The following is a 24,190-nucleotide window of genomic DNA, read 5'->3' as shown; positions in this document are numbered from 1 at the left end:
CATACGCGCATTTGGCGTGTGAGACTCGGGTTCGATTTCCGGTGGGAGCTCATGTGGTTCGGATTACACGTTAATCAGTAGGTCCACGTCTCATATAGCCTCGCTGCTAAAGAGGATGTTAAGTTCAAAATCAATTCAAAAGAATGGCGATCCGTTATTATTTCTACATATTTTAAGATTGAATTCATTCTCGTCGCCAGATTTTTTTTTCTCGTTCATGTTGGTGCAACTATTTTTCTTTCAACAAATGCTGCTTCTCGTTTGAGATTGAACAGCAATTGAAAGACGTGATTATTTCTTTTCCGAAACCATATATAGTTCTGGAATCCATTTTCGGAAGCCATATATAGTATGTTTGCACATTTATGAAGCTCTTATAACAGAAAATAGTCATTAAATTCATTTTTAATATGAGTTACCTTCATTTTTCTACATCTTTGCACTTCTAGAGGCGTTTTCACCTCCTACCCTTGTACGATTCTCTTCCCCAACAAACTTGACTTATACTTTGAACCATAATAAGGAATGTGTGAAAGTTTAATTCGAATTGGTACTCGTGTGCGGCAGTTATCGTAAGAACAAAAAACACAAATGCTGTGCAAGTCGACTATTTCGCTATACTCTGTGAAAAATAAATACTTAGTATTTTAATACTTTTTTTCTTCACTTGTACTAACGAAATGTAACTAAAACCAGGCGCTATGATTCTCACAACGAGCTACTCTGGATCAAACCAAGGACTTCCAAGCACAAGCCGCGCGAGAAAATAAACAGCGTCTCAGCACTATATTTGGTCATTACCTCGACGTTATATCCACGGATTGAGACCGGAAACTCTCGCCTCCTTTCGACGTATGTGGTCGCAGGTTTAAACCCTGCTGGAAGTCCAACGCTTCGGATGAATACCCAAGTAATGGTTCGGTTCCACTTCAAACTGTAGGTCTCGTCTCTGTATAGCCTCGGATCAGGAGACCTATAAGCGCAAACGGCCGGGATTCTGATGCTTGCAAATCGTCACGGAAAGCCTGTTCTACTAAGCTGTTGTGTCAGGAAAAAACGTCAAGACCTAACCCAAAATTACACTATACCTAAGTATGTACACTCATGTCCAAAATATTGTCGCATATCTATAAATTTGTTGTTGATTGTTGAAGGAATATAGTTTGATAACGAATTCGCCCGGTATTTCTTATAATGTTAGTATGTATATAATCGGCAAAGACATGTATGTGGCAAATTTCATGTCAAAAAAACAATAAAACAAAAATAAAACTTTCTTGTCCATTTAGCAACGTTTTGTTTTACTCATTCCAATTATCGTACTTGTAATTCTTTTCCTATGAAATTTACCACAAATATACATTTCCCTTATTCACATAGCATCAGTATTAAAAGTAGCCTCCAAAATCATTATCAAATTTTATTCTTACAAGAAGACAGTTATAGATATGCGACAATCATTTTAGACATGAGTGTACCTAGCTTGAGGGTCCTGAATCTGAATTTTCCATTTTGGATATCTTGTTTTTCATCAATTTCATACACGTTTTTACATTCTTGTTGGAACCCCCCCCCCAAAAAAAAACAACATAATTCGGTAGCCATATTGATAAAATATTTCAGAAACATTATCATCACTTCTACAGGCGTCATCTTGAATTACTGAAAATGCTCAAGGTGTACATTTGTATAACAGGGAAATTCCGATTCAGCACCCGCAATTTAGGAAGAAACACTCAAGAAACATTGACACAGCAGCGCAAATCTGTCTTCAACATTCAGGGGGGAGGGTAAGACCGTTCCCATAACCTTTTTTGTTTGTTTGTTTGTTTTTTAAGCGATTTTGAGGCTTATTGTGGGGGGACATCAGTTTCATCTCACTTTCCTTTGTGACGATCGGACACAAATCATCACATTTCTCCCCCAAAACCACATTTCAAATCGGATTATTAAGGCGACAGTCCCCCCCAGTTCCAAGATTGGAGGGGACATGCCCTTGCGCCAGTGATCTGACATACTGAATTTTTTTGTTTCGATGAATTTCCTCCAGACTATATATAACAACAAAGGGTTGGTAGAAGTGAAGTAGTATTCGGGCTTCGCAACGCGATGTTACTAAAATAAAGAAACACGTTCAAGTTATTAAAATAACTTTTTGAATATGCTTTGAATTCCTGGATCGCGACCAAGATCGAACCGCTCCAGACTCCGAAATTAAAATCAGCACCTTGTTTCGTAACTCAAATTCGAACCTGTGCATCCTTACTTCAAATCCTGATCCATGTGGCTATCCTAATGTGCACGATTTGTGTAATCACATATTATTTGCAAATCAATAGTAAGAGTAAACTGAAAATCACCCTTTGTTTTCTTCTCTTTATAGATCTGTTCCTCCATGTAAATGGATCACGAAACTAAATCGTAGGACTAAGGCGAATGTCAGACAAAACGAGAAAGCGCGTGATTGACAAAGACAAAGTGACAACTATGCCACTCTGGAGGTCTGGAACGTGCAACAGAGCGACAAATCATTTTAAAGATATGATTTCAGCCTGAAAAACAATATTTAAAAAAAAAAAAATAAGAAAAATATATCATTACATATTTCCTTTTATGCCATTACAGATAAAACATTAAAAAAATAAAAATAAAACCTCACGGATTACTGGGGGTAGTTCGTGTATGTGTTCTTCTCAGTAACAAAATTTGGAGCTTGAAAAATAGCAACCAATCTACAACATCGCTCGCTCACTTTTTGTCTGATATGGACCTAAGAATGAGCTTAAAAGATGTTACAATTTATTTATAATCGTTTTCAAAATCTTTATCCTTGTGCTCCTTTTTACAAATTTTCACGTGACAATAAACTTATATATGAATTTGATTTACAGAGTTGGTCCTCCATTATTACAAAGATTTAGATTTAATTAAATAGTTTGAGTTTTTTTTCTCGTGCAAGTTCCAATTTAATGAGAGTATACAGTTGTTATCATATTATTTACATGATATGAGTAATAAAAGCAAGATTACGGTGGTCAACTACATTATATCTACCTTCAGAACTTGGAATATTTCAACCACAAAACATTATGTTTTCTTCCATAGAAACCTTATGTAGATAGTGAATTGAGAAAATACATTTAGAACATTTCTGTCTTGAACGGGTTTCGAACCACGTACCTTCTGATTACCGGTAATCAGGAGGTGGGTGGGTCGAATCCCGACCAATTTTGCTATGCATTTTCTCAATTCACAAAAGATTAGTTGGGAGGATCTACTTCTTTTTCTTTCTTTCCTTTTTCTTTCAGAAGAAAGTTATCTTAGTTTTCATTCACCATCTAAAATAACACAATAAAATATTCACATCTACAGCTTAAAGTCTTTATGACACTGAAATCATCACATAAACTTTACTGAATGAAATGAGCAGCATCGTTAAAAAAAATAAAAAAATAAAAAAAAACAACCAGCAAAGCCAATAAATTCCCTATTATTTGTACACATCACAATATTAACAGAATGAATAATTGGTAATCATACCGCATCTATGAAATGATCATTTTCATTAAAAATTCATGTTATACATAAGTATCCAAGGGCTTTTTTTGTATAACCTATCCCAATATAGAATTTGGTATCTACTCTTATTTTGGATTTAATTTGTTAGTAATTCTGAGGTATTGCACACGTTAGCAAAACATGTGATATATAATGTTTAATGCAAAAAGGCAAACAAAATAGACTAAATAATGCACCAAACGAACTTGTAAAGCAAGCAGCTTTTACTGTGTCAAATCTCACCACGTTATCTAAGAAAGCTCGTACCACCCAGCACTTATAGAAAATCAATATATAAATTACGTAAAAACTCATTTCTGTTCCAAATAAATACTAACTAACTAACTAACTCTATGGCCTATGGAACCCGGAGGTTCAGTGCCGCGTTCACAAAAGCTCTCCACTGACTTCTATCCTTAGCTAATTGGATCCAGTTTCTACTTTGTATTCCTATCTCTGCGAGATCCATCTTAATATTATCCTCCCATCTGCGCCTAGGTCTTCCTAATGGTCGTTTTCCTATGGGTCTACCAGTCAAGACTTTGAAAGCGTTTCTACTTTCTTCGATTCTAGCTACATGACCTGCCCACCTAAGCCTCCTAGACTTGACGACCCTAACATGTTGGGTAAACCGTATAAACTATGTAGTTCCTCGTTATGGAGCTTCCGCCATTCCCCATTCTCGTTCCTCTTGGGTCCGAATATTCTTCTCAGGATCCTGTTCTCAAATACTTTCAGTCTATGTTCTTCCCTCAGAGTAAGCGACCATGTTTCGCAACCATACAGAACAACAGGCATGATTATCGTTTTATATATTTTAAGCTTCAAATTCCTCGACAGAATTCGCGACGACAAGAGATTTTGAACCGAATAGTAACACGAATTCCCTGCTTTTAGTCGACATTTAATTTCTTCGTGAATATGATTTTCGTCTGTTAATATTGATCCTAAATATTTGAAAGTATCCACTTTATCAAAAGTATTATTTAATATTTTAACGCCTCCACAATTTGCCGTTTTACGGTCCCGACACACTTCCATGTATTTAGTTTTCTCTGCATTTACTTCTAAACCCATGTCCCTGCAAGCGTTTAATAATATCTCTGCATTTATTTCTACTGTTCTCCTATCATCCCCTATTAAATTTACATCATCAGCATATGCCATAACCTGGTGAATGCCGTTCAACTCTAGGCCCTGGTTGCTATCTTTGATTTTCCTTATGGCGTATTCCAGCACAAAGTTAAATAATAATGGCGACAACGCATCTCCTTGTTTCAAGCCATTTTCGACGTGGAAGCTCGTGGACAAAAATTTTCCTACCCGGACTTTACTTTGGGATTCACTTAAACATATCTTAATTAATCTAATTAGCTTTCTCGGTATTCCAAGCTCTGTAAGAACGTTGTATAATGTTTCTCTCCTAACCGAGTCGTAAGCCTTTCTAAAATCAATAAATAGTTGATGTACCGGGGTATTGTATTCCCACTTCTTTTCGAGTATTTGGCGAATGGTAAATATTTGGTCGATAGTTGATCGATTTCGTCTAAATCCGCACTGATAATCTCCAATAATTTCATCTGCGTATGGGGTCAATCTTGCTAACAGAATATTTGAAAGGATTTTATAGGATGTTGACAGAAGAGAAATGCCTCGATAATTATTACAGTCAGTTTTGTCGCCTTTCTTGTGAATTGGAACAATGATTGACTCCTTCCACTCTTGTGGCAATTCTTCCTTGTTCCAGATAAGGAGAATGAGTTTGTGTATCTTGTTCCACAATTTTTCGCCTCCAGCTAAAATTAACTCAGCCGGAATTTCATTATATAACTCAGCCAAATAAACTCAGCCGGAATTTCATTATATAACTACAATATAACTCAGCCAAATAAATACAGTTACACAAAAGGAAATAACTAATACATGGCTACATTGTACAGTGGTGATCAAAAAATCTCATTTCTTATGCATAGTCCATAAGACAAGCGACATATTTTTGAATACCATGGTACATGCTGAGTGATAACATATGGTTTCAAAAAATACAGTACATATTTAAAAAAAAAATGAAGTATCTGAGAAACTGCAACAATAGAGAAAATACTGTATAGTGCAATATATAAATAAAACATACTTTATACAGAATTTTTTTTTTCAAATGTACAATTAAGGGATTGCCGGCAAAACCCCAAAATCTGAAGAAAAAAAACGCACGTAATTAGACTAGCGATTCTGTAAAAAAGCACCACAGGTCATGATGTATAAACCTCTGAAAATACGGCGATCATTTTTTAAAATCGCCGCCATTTTGAAACTACATCGGATCGCCGCAGAAATTACACAGTAAATTTAGAGTATCTTGTGCTTCTGCCATCAAAATTTCATGTTAGAACACTGAATATTTTGTCCTGTATACAATTCTAAAATGCTTTTTCTCATTTCCGCACACTTGTATAGTTCCTAGTTTTGGAGGTTTTGCTGGCAACTCCTGAATTGTAATTGTAAAATGCTAAATAACATAAGCTTATCGTTTGTATCGAGCAGGTTATACTTTACATCCTGCGGTAAATATTTATCCGTGTGTCAATACCTTACTTATAAAAGAAGGGAACTTTTTTTTTTTTTTTTTTTTTTTAATGATTTCTTGCAAGAAATTTACAAATGGAAGTTACTGTTCAACATAAAGTGCGGAATTTTAAGATGTAAAGTATAAGATGCTCTATATCTCAATTAGAAAATAAAATGTAAGAATTCCCTGGGAATTGAGAAATTAGACAAAATCCTCACAAAGAGATAAAATTCTCATCCTAATAAAATGACATATAAGAATGTGAATAGCTACTACCTGTGCTACATAAATTTACAATTCACAAACCACAGATTTTCCACCGTCTTGAAATCAGTCTGAAACGTTGATGGCTCTGTTTCTGATGGTCTCTTACGGGCCAACTGCTTTCTTTCCTGGGCTTCTAATATGTAAGAAGGGTGCCTAATTGGCATGGATCTACTATGGCGAGGATCTACTAATTCTGGAGGAAGGCAGTTCATATAAAAGCGCTCAAGCTGCGGAAGCATGTTTTCTTTCCAGAATGTGTTGTCTCGCTCAATAGTTTCATTTTTCAACCCGAGAGGGGTTCACATTACGTAGATGCAATAATCTCTTTGGGTAATATGCAATTGACCCTGAATTTGATAATAATGATTATGACTTTTATTAATGCCACAAATTTGGCCATCTTTCGATACATTCCACACTGTACATTTTTTTTTTTTTTTTTTTTTTTTTTTTTTTTTTGCACGAGTAGCTTCATCGGGTGTCAAGGAAGCTGCTGTTGAAGTGTTCTTGACTTCGACGATACTATTTTCTCCAATAAGGCCATCAGGAGTTCCACCAAGAAAAGGTACTGCAGCATCGATGAAGAGTCCACATTCAGCAATACTAACGTCCAACCTTCTTCCTAAATCCTTTTTCGCTCTTTCTTCGCTCATTCTTCCATACGCCATAGCGTCACAGTCAAAATTAGAGTAGAGAATTTCCTTAACTAAAGACTTGCAACTCGTTGTGGGTAACATCTTACATACCCGACCGAAGTACGAAGCTGTAAGAAGTTTCCTACGTTGCTCCAGCCATTCGCCACTTTGATATTGAGCTACTGTCATCCTCTCTATTCTTTTACGTTCATCATCTGACTTCCTAAGATTATCTAAGAATTCCCTGTATTCTCTCGAAATCTGCAGAAGGCAAATCAGGTTTTTGAGCTTGTGCTCCATAATGTTCATCATGATCCGGTTTCTTTTCATGAAATAGAGACTTCCAACACTTTTTTCCACTGAATCAATCCTGGCTTCTATCTTCCTCTTTCTAGTGGTCTTTGAGGTTTCACTGGGGCTACTGTTATACATTTTCTTGTGAAGCTTAAGGCAAATCCAGTATTATGACGTACTACTGCAAAAGCACATCTACCAGCATACGAACGACCAGCAGAGTAATTAATTCGTTTCCCTCCAAGGAACTTTGCCACTGCAGAGTAGTAGTGCTCTACTGGGTTACTGTCGACATCTTGAATAAGGCTTCTGCTGTGTAAACTCAGCTGCCTTACTACATTATTAGTTTTTTCAAGTAGCCCACATTCTTTCAACTCAGGGGGGCGCGGTGGCTCAGTGGTAGAGCGTTCACCTCTGGTGCTTGGGGTATTGGGTTCGATCCCAGCTCCCGCCAAGTGAACTTAGTGGTGGACAAACACCGTGTGCGTGGGTTTTCTCGGGGTTCTCCCGTTTCCTCCCACTTTCTTCATTCCACCATTTCATTCATGACTCATCATCACCGTCTTCTTTAGCCTCACCGGCATAACCGTGGGACGTAAAACTCAAAGATTTCATTTCATTTTTTTTCCTTTCAACTCAGGAACAATGCACTTTTCATTTGGGCATTGTTTTCTTGTGTAGAAGTAATCTGCACATTTCTCATGGCTGCCAAAAATATGCATTGGCGAATTGATAGTATCTTTCCTCAGATTTTTATCCTTTCATCTATGCTCTCTTGTTTTCGATGCTGTATCGCTATCTATCTATCTATCTATCTATCTATCTATCTATCTATCTATCTATATATATATATATATATATATATATATATATATATATATATATAGATAGATAGATAGATATAGATATATATATATATATATATATATATATATATATATATATATATATATATATATATATATATATATATATATATATATATAGATAGATAGATAGATAGATAGATAGATAGATAGATAGATAAATAAATATAGATCTAATATGAACTCAGGAACAGGTTCTTTCTTTGATACTATTCCTCTATTACAACCAGTTGTAGATGTAGCCGACTACTTCGAAGTTTGAGTATTGTATTCAGATGGTTTGGGAGTCTTCCGTAGTTTTAAAATTCACTTGTATTAATTTCATCTAGAAGTTATCAGAATCCTTGAGCGTAACGAGAGGTTCATGAAGGGAGTGATATAACATTCAAACCATATTTAACATTGGAGTATATGGTTTAATGACTTGCGTATCTTTTTAAAAAAAATGATAAATATTCTACATTGTGTTAGTACAATCATTTGATCAATTTATGATTTTTATACTATGATTCATGTATCAATAAACAAAATTTGAGAACTAAGACTGGAATAAACTAGAGTTGCCTGCCAGACTCGTGAAATTTATCTCTCGTCTCGATTCTAGTCTCGAAAATGAGACGAGAATTGTCATTTTTTCTAATCTCATCTCGAATTTACAAAATACTTACCATCTCGGAGGCAACACTAATCTAATACTATATATACTAACAATAAATTAGGCTTAATTTGCTCAAGTACAAATTACAAATGAACATTGCGTGAATTTATTATTGTGTTTTTGTCATAATCATGATTTTTTGGGCTGCACAATTCCAATTGCTTGTTTCTTTAAATCATTACGGATTCAGTAGTTAATTAAAAAAAAATCAAATGTGGTCATTTAAAACCTACTTAGGCAGTCTGTAGGACAAACGTAATACGTAAATAATGATAATTATTATTATCACTTACTGATCACTTTTTTTTTATATATATTAGCAATTTTGCAATCGTTTCCTCGTATACAAAATTCTTAGGTATTATGTTTTAATACAGCGCTTTTTTTTAAAAAAAAAAAAAAACTTTAGAAATAACACAAAAAGAAAAAATGTGGCAACTACAGATCTGTCACTCTCACCCACTTTCCTTCGACCAGCAATAAATAACCGCTCATACTGTGTTTGGTGACATCCTCCACCACCCGCGGTGTGTCGGCATCGGACAGCAATTGTAAATACCCGGTCGCGGAAGACGAACGCAAGCCTGCTTCCTCCGGCTGCATTTTTGAACAGAGTCATCTAACGGGAAAATGCCGAACTTTTTAAACATTAATTACTAAGAGAATGTGCACTCTTTAATTTAATTAGCATTTTCTCTGTAGATAATAATTAATAAGAAATAAGAAAATTTTAGGTTCAATAAAGACGAATCAAAGATTATGAAGGTATGCACCTCAATTGCTAATTCTCATTACTTTCTCTAAAAAGCGGTATCGGGTTTAGTGGTAAATCTTGATTTCCTTATGGGGAATTAAAAAATGAAATTAATAATTTTGAGCAAATTACACACACATACTTTATGAATACTTCATGAATTTGAATAATATTGTTAAATGTATAACCCTGCTTTACGATTTTCTCCAAACGAGCAGTGTAGGTCGTGATATCATGCAAAATTGAAAAAATCCTATGTTAAATTTATCCCATTTTTCACGGCATCCTCGCAAAGCTCCAGTCCACTCTTAAGTACAGTATATTTAAGCCTAAATGGCAGTTTCTTGGTCATTTTCGAAAATCCGAATAATTTAAAAATCCGAACTACCTGTGGTCCCAATTAGTTCGGATTTTCGGCTTCCTACTGTACATTGTTTCTGTGACTACAAAGGTTTAATATTGTATTTAACAATAAATACGAAAAGTAATTTCGGCTCGCGAACAGCGCTACACAATGGACTAAGTTTTTGATCCATGGATCTACCGTATATGGAAATTATTGAAACAATAATTCATTAGTAATATTTTTATTGGGTCTATTACATTACAGACTATCAAAATACTTTTGTAGTAAACATGACTATTGATGAACACTTCAATTCTTTCGCAACAAATATTAAACACATGTGGATACTTTTTGTACATATAATAACTAATTAGGATTTATATAATTCTAGAATAATTATAGATATCGATATACAATTGTAGTCAAAACTTTCTTTCGGTTCTACATACATTATTAAAACCTGCCTGTTTTCCTTCCACAGAAATCTGGCCAATTTCCTGAACTTTATTTAATCTGATACTTCTATTTTAAAATAATCTTTTTATGTTGTATTATAAACTTATAATAATGAATTGCATAACCCTTATTTTAAACAATATATAGTAAAGAATAAATATATGCTAAGAAAATTACTATAACATATTTAATATACATTGAATTATTCGAATTAAATACAAAGATACTACAGAAAAGGCTAAAGACTATTGAACAAATGAAATGTATTAAATATTTTTTCCCCTGTAGCTTTCTAAAACAACAAATCAGCTGATGATGTCAAATTTATCTATGGTTGTTCGTTGTGTATTTCGTTTGTTCTGGTGTTGACCTTGCTCATTCTAATTTTAAAGATTTATATGGCAATTTATGAATTTTGTATTGTATTTTTGACAGCTCTGGAATTATTTATTTTACTGTTCTACATGGACATGAAATAGTAAATAAGAAAAAGTAATACAACAAATACATGTGATAATTGAAATAATAGAGGAAAAGTAATTGATTGATTGATTTTTGGGTTTTACGTCCCGTTCAGCAGCGAGGCTATATGAGATGTGGACCTACTGATTAACGTGGAATCCGAACCACATGATAGAGGAAAAGTAATAGTTATATTATTATATTAGAAAGATACAGTATATGTTAAAGTTCTAACTTTCTCAATCTACAAATTACCTGTAATAGTATTTGTTTTTGAAGATGTCGACATCGAGCTTTTTATTAAGTGCTGGATTCAATTCATAATGTCGTCAAGAAACGAGGAATTGGTATACATCCCACAATGTGAACATATATGTTTAGAATAAAGTACAGTAACTTAGTTTTACACAATTGTTAATTTCCTAATTTATATTGTAGCCAAATGATGCTCGATTTTATCTGTTTTTTTTTTCCCTCGTTTAAACAATTGTAAACCGAACACTACTTTCCTTTCGCTAATTTAGTAAAAAAAGACGTAACAAAAGAATATATTTTCTATGCCAAAGCTATGAAATAACTAGCAGTGTTATTTATGAACCACAGAACAACAGAAGGGCAGAAGATGAGTACTGATAATGTTCTATGGTTTCGCTACTTATCTAATTTCCGAAAAGTGGGCGGAAATCTTGCATTTCGAAAGCCAATTGAGACGCGTTTCATTTCCATATGCTTTAATATGTCGCATGGACTCTTTGCCTTTAGTTCTCCGGCCAGCTCTCTAGTAATACTGGGCCTTATGCAGAATCGTTTTGACGCGTGATTAGTGTAATACTAAAGAGTTCGACTAACATATGTTTCCTGCAGTAGTCAGGCTTTTAGTATTACGCTAACCATACGTCAAAACGACTCTGCATAAGGCGGATTATGTCTAGTCTATAGTAAGATGGTATGTACCGGTACTTCGAGAACTCAAAGACGTACCTAGAGCGAAAAGTCGGTTTTCGAGGGAAGATCACAAGTATACAAGGTCGGGAGAACACTTCTATCATGAAGGAAAACTATATTATGCTCTCGTCTTGTAGAAAATAGTTCATTTTGGAAATAAAATGATCACAGATGTATAGCATTTTGCGATTCAGTTTTTCGTTCGCAACACAATTCCTGCAATTTACGTCAGTCGAAGAGAGATTGCTGTATGTTGATTTATGTAGTCAAAATAAGCAGGGCATTTTAATGTTTGAAATACAGAAATACACTAAATTCCAAGGTACACAGGCAGCAACCTAACGACGTTGACAAATTAATAAGTTTTTAACCATCATTACATTTAATACAAAAGCCCACTATTTACACAAAAATTATATACTACTCTTAATTATATAGGATATACTGTATTCAGTTAAGCGTTTACTATTACCATTTCGCACAAAAGTTGTTCATCAAGTTACATATCTTTGCGAATTTTTTATGGACAATGGTGAAACAAAATAAGAATGCGATTTAGCACAGCGCATAAAATCAGCTATAAAAGTATTTCAATAGTGATAATAAATACATTAGATGAAAAACAGATAAACCTATGTTTTATCTAGTTGCTAGTTAGAAATGATAAAATTAGACCTATTCAAATTATTAAGGACATATAATTACAATTAGAGTACATCTTTAACAGGTTACTTTAAATTTGCATACATATGAAATTGCAATTGCACACATTACGTGTCACAGTATGCTGTACAGGAACTACCGTTTTAAATTTCTATTAAGAAAAATAAGCATATCCGCGTGTTCTGGAGTTAACCGATTTCGGGAAGCGCTAATTATTAGTCCTGCTGTTGAGAACACCCTTTCAGAAGGGACTGACGTAGCAGGAATTATAAGATATTTTTTTGCAATCTTAAACAACCTTGGAAATCTTTTTGCATTCTCTTTCCACCATTTCAGTGGATCCTCTGCAGGTCTAACCACCGGATCCGAAATATACATTGACAACTCGTCAGCGTCAGGTTTCTTACCTTGTGTGTACATGGGTCCCAACAGGAAATCCATTGCAGACCCCAACTGCGTTTCCTCTTCTTTTTCTTCTGTACTTAAACTTGTAGCGTCAAGTTCGGCTTTAACTAATTCTTCAGTCTTCTTTCGAAAATCTTCGTTAAGAAACTGGAGAGTTTTGTATCTTGGGTCTAGAAAGGACGCGATACAGGCTGTAGTCTCACATAAATGCTCATGTTTGTTTAGCAGCATTCTTTCTTCAAGGTCTCGTGCAATGCTGTTTTTCAATAGTGCAATTGTGCAATAATCAGTATCTCTTGGTGAAAGATGGATACGGATCAAACTATCTGTAATTGGTAGTACACTAGATAGTGTTACAAATTCTTGACCGCACAAAATTGTTGTTGCAGTTTTTAGTGGCTTTAAACATTCTTCCAAATGTTCCATCAACTCCCACTGACCAGCTGTAATTTCTAGTTGTTTGAAGTCTTGGTATTTCGTTACGTTTTTGTCTGTCAAGACGTCCATTATTGCCCTTCTTTGTTCTATTAATCGTGCAATCATATCATAACTTGAATTCCACCTTGTTCTTACTTGCTGGATTAAAGCATGCTTAGGAATATTTAATAACGTTTGCCGCTTCTCTAGTTCTCTCGTTGCTAGCGAGCTATGTTTAAAATGCGATACGATCCGGCTACACATTTGAATAAGTTTAACTATTTCACCGCTATCAGAAATGCCTTTATTTATACATAGCTGCAGAGTATGGGCAAAACATGGTATGCTTGGGTATGGCAATTCACTTACTGCTGCTGTAATGTTGCTAGCATTATCGTGGACTATTGCACATACTTTTTCGTCAATTTTCCATTTTTTTGCACAAATAGACAAGTGTCTTGCAAGATTTTCTGCTGTATGACGACCGTCTATTTCTATCGTATCTAGCACATACGTTTTTATTTTACAGTCAGAAGACATATAATGCGATGTTACTGTTACGAAACCTTCCGTAACTCTTGAGGTCCAACTGTCCGTTGTGATCGAAATATTATCGACACTTTCTAATTCATGTTCTAAACGACCTTTTTCGTTTACATACATTGCCTCGAGTCGACGTGTTAATGTCTGCCTGGATGGAATTCTATAATTTGGTTCCATTTCTGTCAATAATTCGCGGAAACCGGGGCCATCTACAATTGAAATTGGAAGCAAATCTTGTGCAATTACCTTGCAGATTTTGCTATCAAGTAATTCCTCCCTAGATGGTGGGCATGGTCTCAAGTTATGTGAAAATGACGTAAGTTTCACCTGTTTCTTCGATTTTGTTTCACTAACACTTACAACAGCAGTAGCTGGTTGACATTCCCTCTTTTCTGTTGAAGATTCAGTTTCACTTGACGGTTCTTCAGAAATATCAACCTCTTGACTAGATGTAGATTGGCTATCGAACAAAAAATGCCTGAAAGTAATTGTAAAAAGTACAGTTAGTACATTAATAATTAAGCACAATTAGTACATATTGAATAAAAACATTGCAAGGAGACCAATTTACCAAAAAAACCAAGATAACCATTGACATAAGAGTTTCGCGTTTCTTTATTAGTACAAATACGACTTATTAAAAAGCAAGTGGTCCTCAGCCTCAGGGGCAATTGCCTCTCCTGCCCTCCCTAAACGACGCTTCTATATCAAACATAAATAGTGAAAAGGAAAAAAAAACTTGGCTACGCTACTGCTTGAGCCGCCGCACTTCCTCGGCAAGACTATATGAGACGTGCACCTATAGTTTAACGTGGGTTATTAATCATATTAGCTTCCACCGAGAATCGAACTAGAGTCTGCCACGCCCAAGGCGCCTACGCTAACGATATAACCATGAGGGAAGCCCTACAGAAAAAAAAAAATATTGAATCAAAATAGAATAACAGAAATGAGCGTAGCAACCTTCTATCGTTTAACTCCGAAGTTTCCTTATTCAAATACGATAAGAAAATAATTCGACAAACTTATTTGATTTTAATGCAATATTGTGTCTACTGTCTATGAGCCTTGCCAATCATTCACATTGCTTAAAGTAGAAATCTGTTTAGGATAAAAGAGTGAATGAATTGGGGAGGGGGTAATTCACCCCTTTATTCTTCGCTGATTTTAACACATGCAGAGTGGATGATTGCGAAGCCTCAAAGAAAATATAAGTCATGTTGCATCAAAATTGAACATTGTTTAAAATGAAAACTATTGTGGAAAACATATTTTTGAAATTTAGGAGGGTGTTAGTTCAGTATTTTATTCTTGACAAATTTTAACCCTAAGTGGTGAGGACAATCGAAATGCCTTTAGGAAACTGAATACTATGTTTTTTTTTTTTTTTTTTTTTTTTTTTTTTTGCCTCTCAATCATCTCCATTGGTTGCAGTTGAAGTTGGTCAATAAACGGATAAAATGGGGAAGTAACCCCAAATGTTGAAGTTTCTTTATTTAAATAATTGAAGAGAATATAGATAGATTGTACCATTCGACTCGACCTGCATTTGTGAATTTGTCTGTCCGTCTGTCCGTTTCACGATCACTCACGTAAAACTTATCCACCTTTGATGAACTTTCTTCAGTTATACCATTCTTCAACGTGCTGAAGTAAGCGTAATGTTTGGAGTTGGAATTCATGAAGAACAAGAGTGGGATAGGTGCTGATTGCCACGGGTGCTGACTGCCACAGCCAATTATTGGTGCTGACTGCCACGACTGTCGCTGATTGCAAATAGGAAGGTGCTGACTGCCACGACGGCGAGCTGACTGCCACGAGCCTGGGAGAAACTGTATTTGGAAAGAGAGGAATTAATCCCTCGTACTAAATTTATGATTACTAATTAGTTTAGTAGGGATTAATTTAGTAATCATCACAGCAAATCTATGTGGCATCCAATAAGTTACAAAGTTGCTCACTAAGTGGAACGACATACACTTGGATGTTTATAAAGGGATTGTCTTTTCTGTTATATGTACAATTTGTACATTTCATTGTTTATATTAATTGTTTTATTGTATTATTTAATGGATATGATGGTCTGAAGCAAGCTGACAAGGGAAGTTTGGGAGAAGCACTCGCCTGCAGAGAAATAAGCATGTCATTTGAAGGACCAATTCATGCTGATTACAACAGGTAATAAAACTCCTGTACGTTGAGAACTGTTCCAGATATTCAGCTTGGAAATTTATATGAGAAAATGAGTGGATGCACGTTTCAATGCGTTAAGTATTCTCACCCATGGCGAAGCCTGATGGTTTGAACTTGCTATTGCTTGATCACTGGGGTCCATTCACAGACAAATTGTCCATTACAAGTTGCATGACGGATGGCAAAGACCTAATGGTTGAGAAGATACCAAAGAATTGCACACGATTTGTGCAACCATTTGATGTGTTTTGATTCCGATCAATCAAAGATTATGACAGGAGTATGAATCTTCTTCATCTGGACGTTATAATGTACCAACGAAACAATCAAATAAAGTTCGTGTCCATACGAATCACTTCCGATCACCGCGATACATTGGATTGTTTCAGTTTGCGTTCTGTAAGACAGGTTACGAACAAATTATAGGCCTATAACTTTTGAATCACTTGTCGAATTTGCTTTTTGCTTTGGTTCTGCGAACTGTTGTTTTGATGGTTGCAACACAATTGCACATATAAAATGTTTATGGTGCAAGGGAGTATTTTACCTGCATCATTTCTTCATAAAACAGAAAAACAACAGTGATCAATTTTCATCTCTAACCTATGATTATTGTGAACAATGTAATGACTAATTGTATCTATCAAACCCGTTAGTTATTGCGAAACACTTTTTTTTCTGTTACTTCCGATAGCTTTCAATTTGTATGTCAATATTCGTTACTAATTAAGTTGTACTTAACGCGTATAAATGCGTATATCCTCATTTTCTCATATAAACTTCTAAGTTGAATATCTCGAACCGTTCTCAACCGTACAGGAATTTTATTAGCTTGTTATAATCAGCATGAATTGGGACTTCAAATGGAATGCTTAGTTTCTCTGCAGGCGAGTGCTTTCTCCTGAACTTCCCTTGTGAGGGACAGCCAGCAGTACTTTTTTGATGGAACTTTCAAGACCTGCTCGAAACAATTTGCACAGCTGTACACAGTTCATGCTGACATAGGGAGTTCAAGTGAGAATACATAAATCGTACCAATTTTGTACGCTCCGCTCCCTGACAAAACTGAAAGTACACTCATGTCCAAAATTATTGTCGCATATCTATAACTGTCTTCTTGTAAGAATATAATTTGATAATTTTGCAGAATACTTTTAATACTTATATTATGTGTACAATCAGGAAATTTATATTTGTGATAAATTTCATAGGAAAAGAATTATAAATACGAAAATCATAATGAGTAAAATAAAATGTAACTAAATGGACAAGAAAATTTTATTTTCGTTTTATTGTTCTTATTTACTGCTCTTTTGACATGAAATTTACCACATACTTGTCTTGGCCGATTATACATATACTAACATTATAAGAAATACCGGGCGAATTCATTATCAAATTTTATTACTAGAACAACATATTTATAATCATGTGACAATAATTTTGGACATGAGTGTACATACAGAGACCTGTTTACCTTTGTTAGGTGTTGGTCTGAAAGACACGATCCTAAGGATCATCTAGTTTCTTTCATGCTTCTTGGCGTCCGGTAATGTTACATCTAGCAACATTCTCTCAGGCTCGTGGCAGTCAGCACGCCATCGTGGCAGTCAGCACCTTGATATTGGCAATCAGCGCCAGTCGTGGCAATCAGCACCAATAATTGGCTGTGGCAGTCAGCACCCCACCCAAGAGTGAGAGGGAGTTGAAGCCACCCTATGCTTGAACACATGCATGTAAAATATTTTTGCAGGATAAACTACGTATAAATTATTCGATTTTGAAAAAGAATATTGTATATAGTTCCCTAACAGACATTCGATGGTTCACATAGCTTGGTCTAAAATCTGCCCGCAATAAAAAGAATTAATATATTTTAAAAAAATATTGCAAGATTATTTTTTTTTTCAAAGTTTGCTTTTGATTTTGATGCAACATAGCATACATTTTCTTTGAGGCTTGCGAATCATTCCCTCTGGATGGAACTTTAAAAATTGTTAAGAAAAAAGAGGTGGATTATTCTCTCTCTCCGTCCGATTAAAACATTTTCAACGATAACTTTCGTATAAATTATTCGATTTTGATAAACTTTTTTACACATTTTTCCAACATTCCTCAGTGTTAAGGACTAATATAAGTCAGGAGTGAACGATGAATTTAGATCCGTAATGTAGACTCCTCGCCTTGTCCCTCAAGTTAAAAACTACTCCAACATGACTTTCGTATTAAAAAGGAAAAAAAAAAAAGAAAAAAAGAACGAAAGAGTGCCGGTGTAAGAAGTAAATTCCACGATATTCCATTTTGACTCAACATATGAATATGGGAGCAACAGCCAATGTAGGAAAGGAATTGAGGCTCTCAATTTGAAGAAGTTGGTAAAAAAAATAATAAAAAATAAATAATGGGGAGTTATTTTACTCTCATACACATATTATATACAATATGTATATCTATACGCGTGCAGGCACACATTGTATGATTTAAACATGATGCCTCAGAATAGATTCTAAAACAAATCACTATTTTTGTGGAATATGGCGTATATTTTTCTGAGGGTTTGCAAGTCTCCTTATTGCTTTGAGTTGAAATGGGTCAATAATGAAGACGTGATTTTTCTTCCTTCCTCCTCGTTCAGTCGTTATGAATCACAAACGGTTAGAGATGATAGGAGTAACAAAACTGAAATTCAAAATATGTCGGATGGCGCATCAAATACTATAAAGCGCTATTCTTGCCCCACAGGACTTGTCATAGGGCCTGTGGGATCTGTCGAAAATATTAAATAGCATGATATGAAATTTTTGCATCATTGGAAAGGTTATGAAAAAAAAAAGTAGGAAAATATTTTCGTGGGGCATTGTTTACAAACTGGCCACTATGTAACTAAAATTTCATCTGACTGTCAGAGTTCAACATTCAATGGTGACCATTTCATAAACGAAGTTCCACGGTCCCGGGTTCGACTCCCGGTGGGGCACTTGGTCGGAAAAGTGTGAAACGCTTTTTCAGGCCAGCCACCCTGAATGAGGTTTCCCTGGGCTTTCCTCATTCACAACAGGCAAATGCCGGAGTGGAATTAACTTATGGGTCCCAGGCCGCTTCCTTCCTTCCCTTTCCCCGGATACTGTGCTCGCCGATTTACGTCATCCCTCAAACGTGACGGGCTAAATGGCCTTAGATGTCGAAAGCACAGAAATCTAAAATCCTAATCCTAATCCTAAACGAAGCCCTATACACAAAACACTTGTTCCTATCAAAGTTGTTTATTTTTCCACGATTCTTTCAGTAACGTAAAAAGGTTAGATATCATACCATTTAAAATTTTTGAATAAACTCTAGGGTTACCAACCATGAAAAATAAAATCACCGCACCCGCTCATAATCGGAAAAGCTGATGAAGAATCTAATCTAATCTTCTAATATAAATAAAACAAAGAGTTTGTTTGTCTGTATGGAGCCTGGGGAACAGACGAGTGGGCCGAGAGTTACCAAATTCGGATAATGGGTATGTTGATCCAGGTCCCAGACCAAGACGAAGCGTTTTTTTTTTGTTTTATTTTTTCAAATTTCGAATGGGGGGACGTTTACCGGGACATGTAAAAGTAGTAGAAAATAACCGACATTAGTGTCGAATTCATAGTTTTCACGGACGCTGAGATCAGTGGTGAAACTTCGGTCGCATTAACTTCCAAATTCAACCTATTCAGCTGCGGGCTGGGGGTCACCGGGGTGAGATACAGAGACATGTAAAAGTAATCCAAAATAACCAATATTAGTGTCAAATCCATAGTTTTCGCGTTCCTGAGATCAATGTTTACACTTCCATTAGCGATGACTTTCAAATTCAGCTACCATTGTATGGGACCGGTGTTCACCTGCGTGGGGGAGGGAGATTACCGAGACATGTAACATGTTAAAGATAATGCAAAATAATCCAAAATGGATATTAATGTCAAATCCATAGTTTTTGCGGTGGCTGAGGTGAATGGTGATACTCCCACAAACGTTGACTTCCAAATACAGCCCCCATGCGAAGAACGGGTATTTCAGCTAGTAATTATATATTTTAAACCTAAAATATATAGTTGAGCATGACAAAAAATACCGGTTAGTTGGAACTCTAGCCGTTGTGGGGCAAGCAGAGTGGTCCACTTGCTCCTTCTGACATTTTACTATCTCACTTGCTACTTTTATCTTCAGCCGTAAGTGGTTTACTGCAATTGGACATTTTATTTGATTCTGAAAAAAAAAAATCACAATTAAATAGTACTCATTTCCCCACACGAAAAACATTCTCCTTCTAAATTGTTTATTTTTTTAATTGATGTAAAAAAAAATCATACCATGCTACTTAAAATTTTCGGAGAACTCTCTGGGGCACTCCATTTATAGTGCAAGAATAACGTTCCATTTAATACCCCACTTAAGATTTCCCTATCTCATTTCTTTTATTTCATTCTTTTATTGCCGATCGTTCGTGAAGCGAAAGTAGCAGCTTTTATCTGAAATACTCGTTACATATATTTTCTCGAGATCTTCGTACGAAAATTGTCATATCTTTATGAACTATATTTATACTAGCAAACACCTCGACTTGTTACTATGACCAATGTTTTATGTTCTTTCTTCTATACCTTTCAGGTTTCATATCTAAGCCCAGTCTCGTATACAATTCTAACTTCTATGGACATCTTAGGGAACTTCCCCCCAATTTTGCTTCAATTCTAGGTCAAACATCTAAAAATGATGGAACGCGCGTTCAATTGTTTTTTGGTGAAAAGTCCAAACATCACATTTTCTGTCACTAGCCTTGAAAGTTTCCGAAATTTGAACATCTTATTATAACAAATGTAATCCCACCCCTTTTTACTTGCCCACCACATCTTCTTCCCTTCTAAGTAAAAACTGAAAAAGAAAATAAACATGTCTTATAATTTTACATTTCAAACACCAAGTCTCATGTCTCTAATCTTAAGATATTCCGAGTTATGAGCGCCTATTACAATAATTGTAATCCTCGCCCTTTTCCCTACACATCCCATTTTCTTTTTTCCTAGAACAAGTATAAAAAGCGGTGAAACAAGTATCTAATTATTTTAAATTTCGTATCTCTCATCTTCAGAGATCCTAATATACGAACATATTATTATAATCATTGTAATCTCGCCTCTTTTTTCTTCACACCCCTTCCTCCTTTTTTCTAGATCAAATACTAAAGACGTTAAAACACATGTATAATTATCTTAAATAATCAAATTTCATGTCTCTAACCCTCAGAGTTTCCGAGAAATCGACACTTTAAGATAATAATTGCCACCTCCAGGACTTGAAGTCCTGGGGGTGAGCAAGTATGTCTCCCACTCAATATTTCGGGAAGACCCTCCTTCATTAAAACTTACTGGGAGGGTGGTAGAGCGTTCACCTCTGGTGCTTGGGATACCCGGTTTGATCCCAGCCCCCGCCAAGTGAACTTTGTGGTGGACAAACACCGTGTGCGTGGGTTTTCTCGGGGTTCTCCCGTTTCCTCCCACTTTTCATTCCACCATTTCATTCATTACTCATCATCACCGTCTCCTTTAGCCTAACCGGCATAACTGTGGGACGTAAAACTCAACGATTTTTACTGGGAGAGTGAGTAAAATGACACTATTGACAGAAGCTTGCAATTTAATTAAAGTAATTGTATATATTGGACTATTAATGGATGAATTAGTGGTTAACGGTATCCCTAATCTTATACAATTTAATTACTATGAATATTCGACCATGTGAATTCTCCATGTCGAAACATGCGAATATATATATACAGGGTGTTTCCAATCAATACCGACAACGTTTGGGAGGTGATTCCTGACACCAATATAAGACAAACAGTATAGACTAACGTGGGTGTACAAATGCTTCCTTTCGGAGTTATAGGCTGCCGAAAACATGAAAAAATGAATTTTAAAGGTTCATAGCTCCAAAACTATAAGACCTACCGTAGTCGGGTCAAGATTTCACTTAGGAACTAATATGTGCCCTATCCAAAACTACATGTTTCAGAATCCTGCGGTACTCGCGCAACAAGTTTTATAGAGAAAGTTTAGCTTAGGTCATATAATTTGAAGTACTCACCAACTACCTCTGTAAAAACTGTTGCAGAAGTACCGCAGGATTCAGAAACATGGATATTTGGATAGGGCACATACTAGTTCTTAAGTGAAACCTTTACCCGACTACGGTAGGTCCCATAGTATTGGAACTATGAACCTTTGAATTTCACTTTTTCATGTTTTCGCAAGTCTATAACTCCGAAAGGAAGCATTTGTGCACCCAGGTTGGTCTATACTTTTTGTGTTATCTTGGTATCAGGAATCACCTCCCAAACTTGTCGGTGTTGTTTTGAAACACCCTGTATATTCTGTTTCCTCCCTTTCCCCACATTTCGACTCTTATGATTTAGCAACCCGGCCACCCTTATTTCCCTTTTTCACCCTAATTTCTAAAGATTGTTTCTTAGTACTACTACATTACATCACAAATTCCGTACAGTATTTAAATTTCAAGTTTCTAGTCTAAGCAGTTTGGCCTAGGCCTTTATCAATCTGTGAGCGTAGATTCCACCCTTCGCTGCGTTAAAATTAAAAGAAGAGAAAAAAACACTTTAAATGCAGAACTCCTTATCTCGTGTGTTTTGTACCCGTGAAAAATGCTGTAGGCTATTTGGATCCGACACTAATATAAGTTATTTTCCATTATTAACCATTATTTTCCATTATATATGTGTGTGTGTGTGTGTGTATGTATGTATGTGTGTATGTATGTATATCCCCATCCCCAAGTTGCAGGGCTAAATTTGGATTTAAACGGCATAAGAAGTGTGACTTTTCATCTCAGCGACCCAGAAACTATGAATTGAACACTAATATCGGTCATTTTTAGATTTCCCCCCTCGCCCTCCCCTAAGTTGCACCATCAAAGTTTAATTATAAAAAATATCCCAGGCCCAAATCTCATCTATGTTGAAAATTTGATAGAGATCGATCTGGTGGTTTAAGAGTTATTGTCACAAACATAGCCACTTTTTATATACCTAGGTATATAGGTTGGTAAAGGATAATAGAATAATAGAATAAGTGTAATTTGCTAGATCGACTTGCGTATTGTTCTTACATTCTGTGATAATACGTAAATTATATTCAAACTTCTCGACTTTCAGACCCTTAATCCTTTACGGCCTACGCTCAGTAAGACTATACTTCAAGAATACTAATATCTATTCAACTACTGACAATCAGTTATTGAAGGTCGTTTATAGTATTAAAAAATGCGTTAAAAGTTGTGTTCTTCATGATATACGTACATGTGTAAGAGAAATATTTAACATTGAATATTGAAATCACATATTCGGTAATTCAATTCATTCGTCTTTGACATAATTGAACTGAGCGTGTCGATGTCTCTACCATTCGACACTATCGGTAATTGTTGTTGAGTTGATTTTAGTTTAGCGTCCCTTTCAGCAGCGAGGCTATATGAGACGTGGACCTACTGATTAACGTGGAATCCGACCCACATGAGCTCCCGCCGGGACTATCGGTAATTGTGTGACTCGTTCGTTTGTTCCACAGTAACTGTCGCAAATGTAATTCAATTTTAATGAAACTTATTCGTCCCTTCCTTTCACCTGTAGAAACTATTGCTTCATGTTGCAATCAATGAAAAGTAAGGGTAAAAGGAAGAAAAAATACATCTATTTTGCAAGTTTGAAAACATAATATAAAACATTTCTTTCAGATAAGCCGACGTATTACTTGATTACCAAAAAAAAAAAAAAAAAAAAAATATATATATATATATATATATATATATATATATATATATATATATATATATATATATATATATATATATATATATATATATATATATATATATATATTTAGGGCATTGCGATCATTACCACCGCTTGTGGTTAAATCTGCTAAAAATGAAAAGGTAAATCCCCTCCGTTAACTTTAAAGAGCATTGTTCTTGACAATTTTTCTAAAACCAAATAAATAAATATCTAAATAGTCCTTAATGTAAATATTCGGTTAATGCGATATGACACATATCTTCATTGGTGTCTTACCGTTCTGTTTAAAGCCCCTTCCCGTTCTGCCTAATCTCTCGAG

At 35.4% G+C, this 24,190-nt stretch overlaps 2 protein-coding genes across 3 annotated transcripts in view; one reads left to right on the top strand and one right to left on the bottom strand.

Moving 5' to 3' along the window:
- The window catches only part of mew (multiple edematous wings), a 534,082-nt gene that overhangs the window by 213,814 nt on the left and 296,078 nt on the right, over positions 1–24,190 (top strand). The gene's annotated exons all lie outside the window — the stretch shown is intronic.
- LOC145671322 (E3 SUMO-protein ligase ZBED1-like) lies at positions 10,202–23,126 on the bottom strand. The gene has a single exon (XM_081740320.1). The coding sequence runs from the start codon at positions 14,013–14,015 to the stop codon at positions 12,609–12,611; it is 1,407 nt and encodes a 468-aa protein (XP_081596446.1). The 5' UTR covers positions 14,016–23,126; the 3' UTR covers positions 10,202–12,608.

Source organism: Thermobia domestica, chromosome 15 (assembly GCF_964235325.1).
Source record: "Thermobia domestica chromosome 15, izTheDome1.hap1.1, whole genome shotgun sequence".
Lineage (NCBI taxonomy): Eukaryota > Metazoa > Arthropoda > Insecta > Zygentoma > Lepismatidae > Thermobia > Thermobia domestica.
This window is presented reverse-complemented; position numbering and strand designations above follow the sequence as displayed.

Coding starts and splice junctions, on each gene's coding strand:
- LOC145671322 (XM_081740320.1), bottom strand. CDS start 14,015: ATGGAACCAAATTATAGAATTCCATCCAGGCAGACATTAACACGTCGA.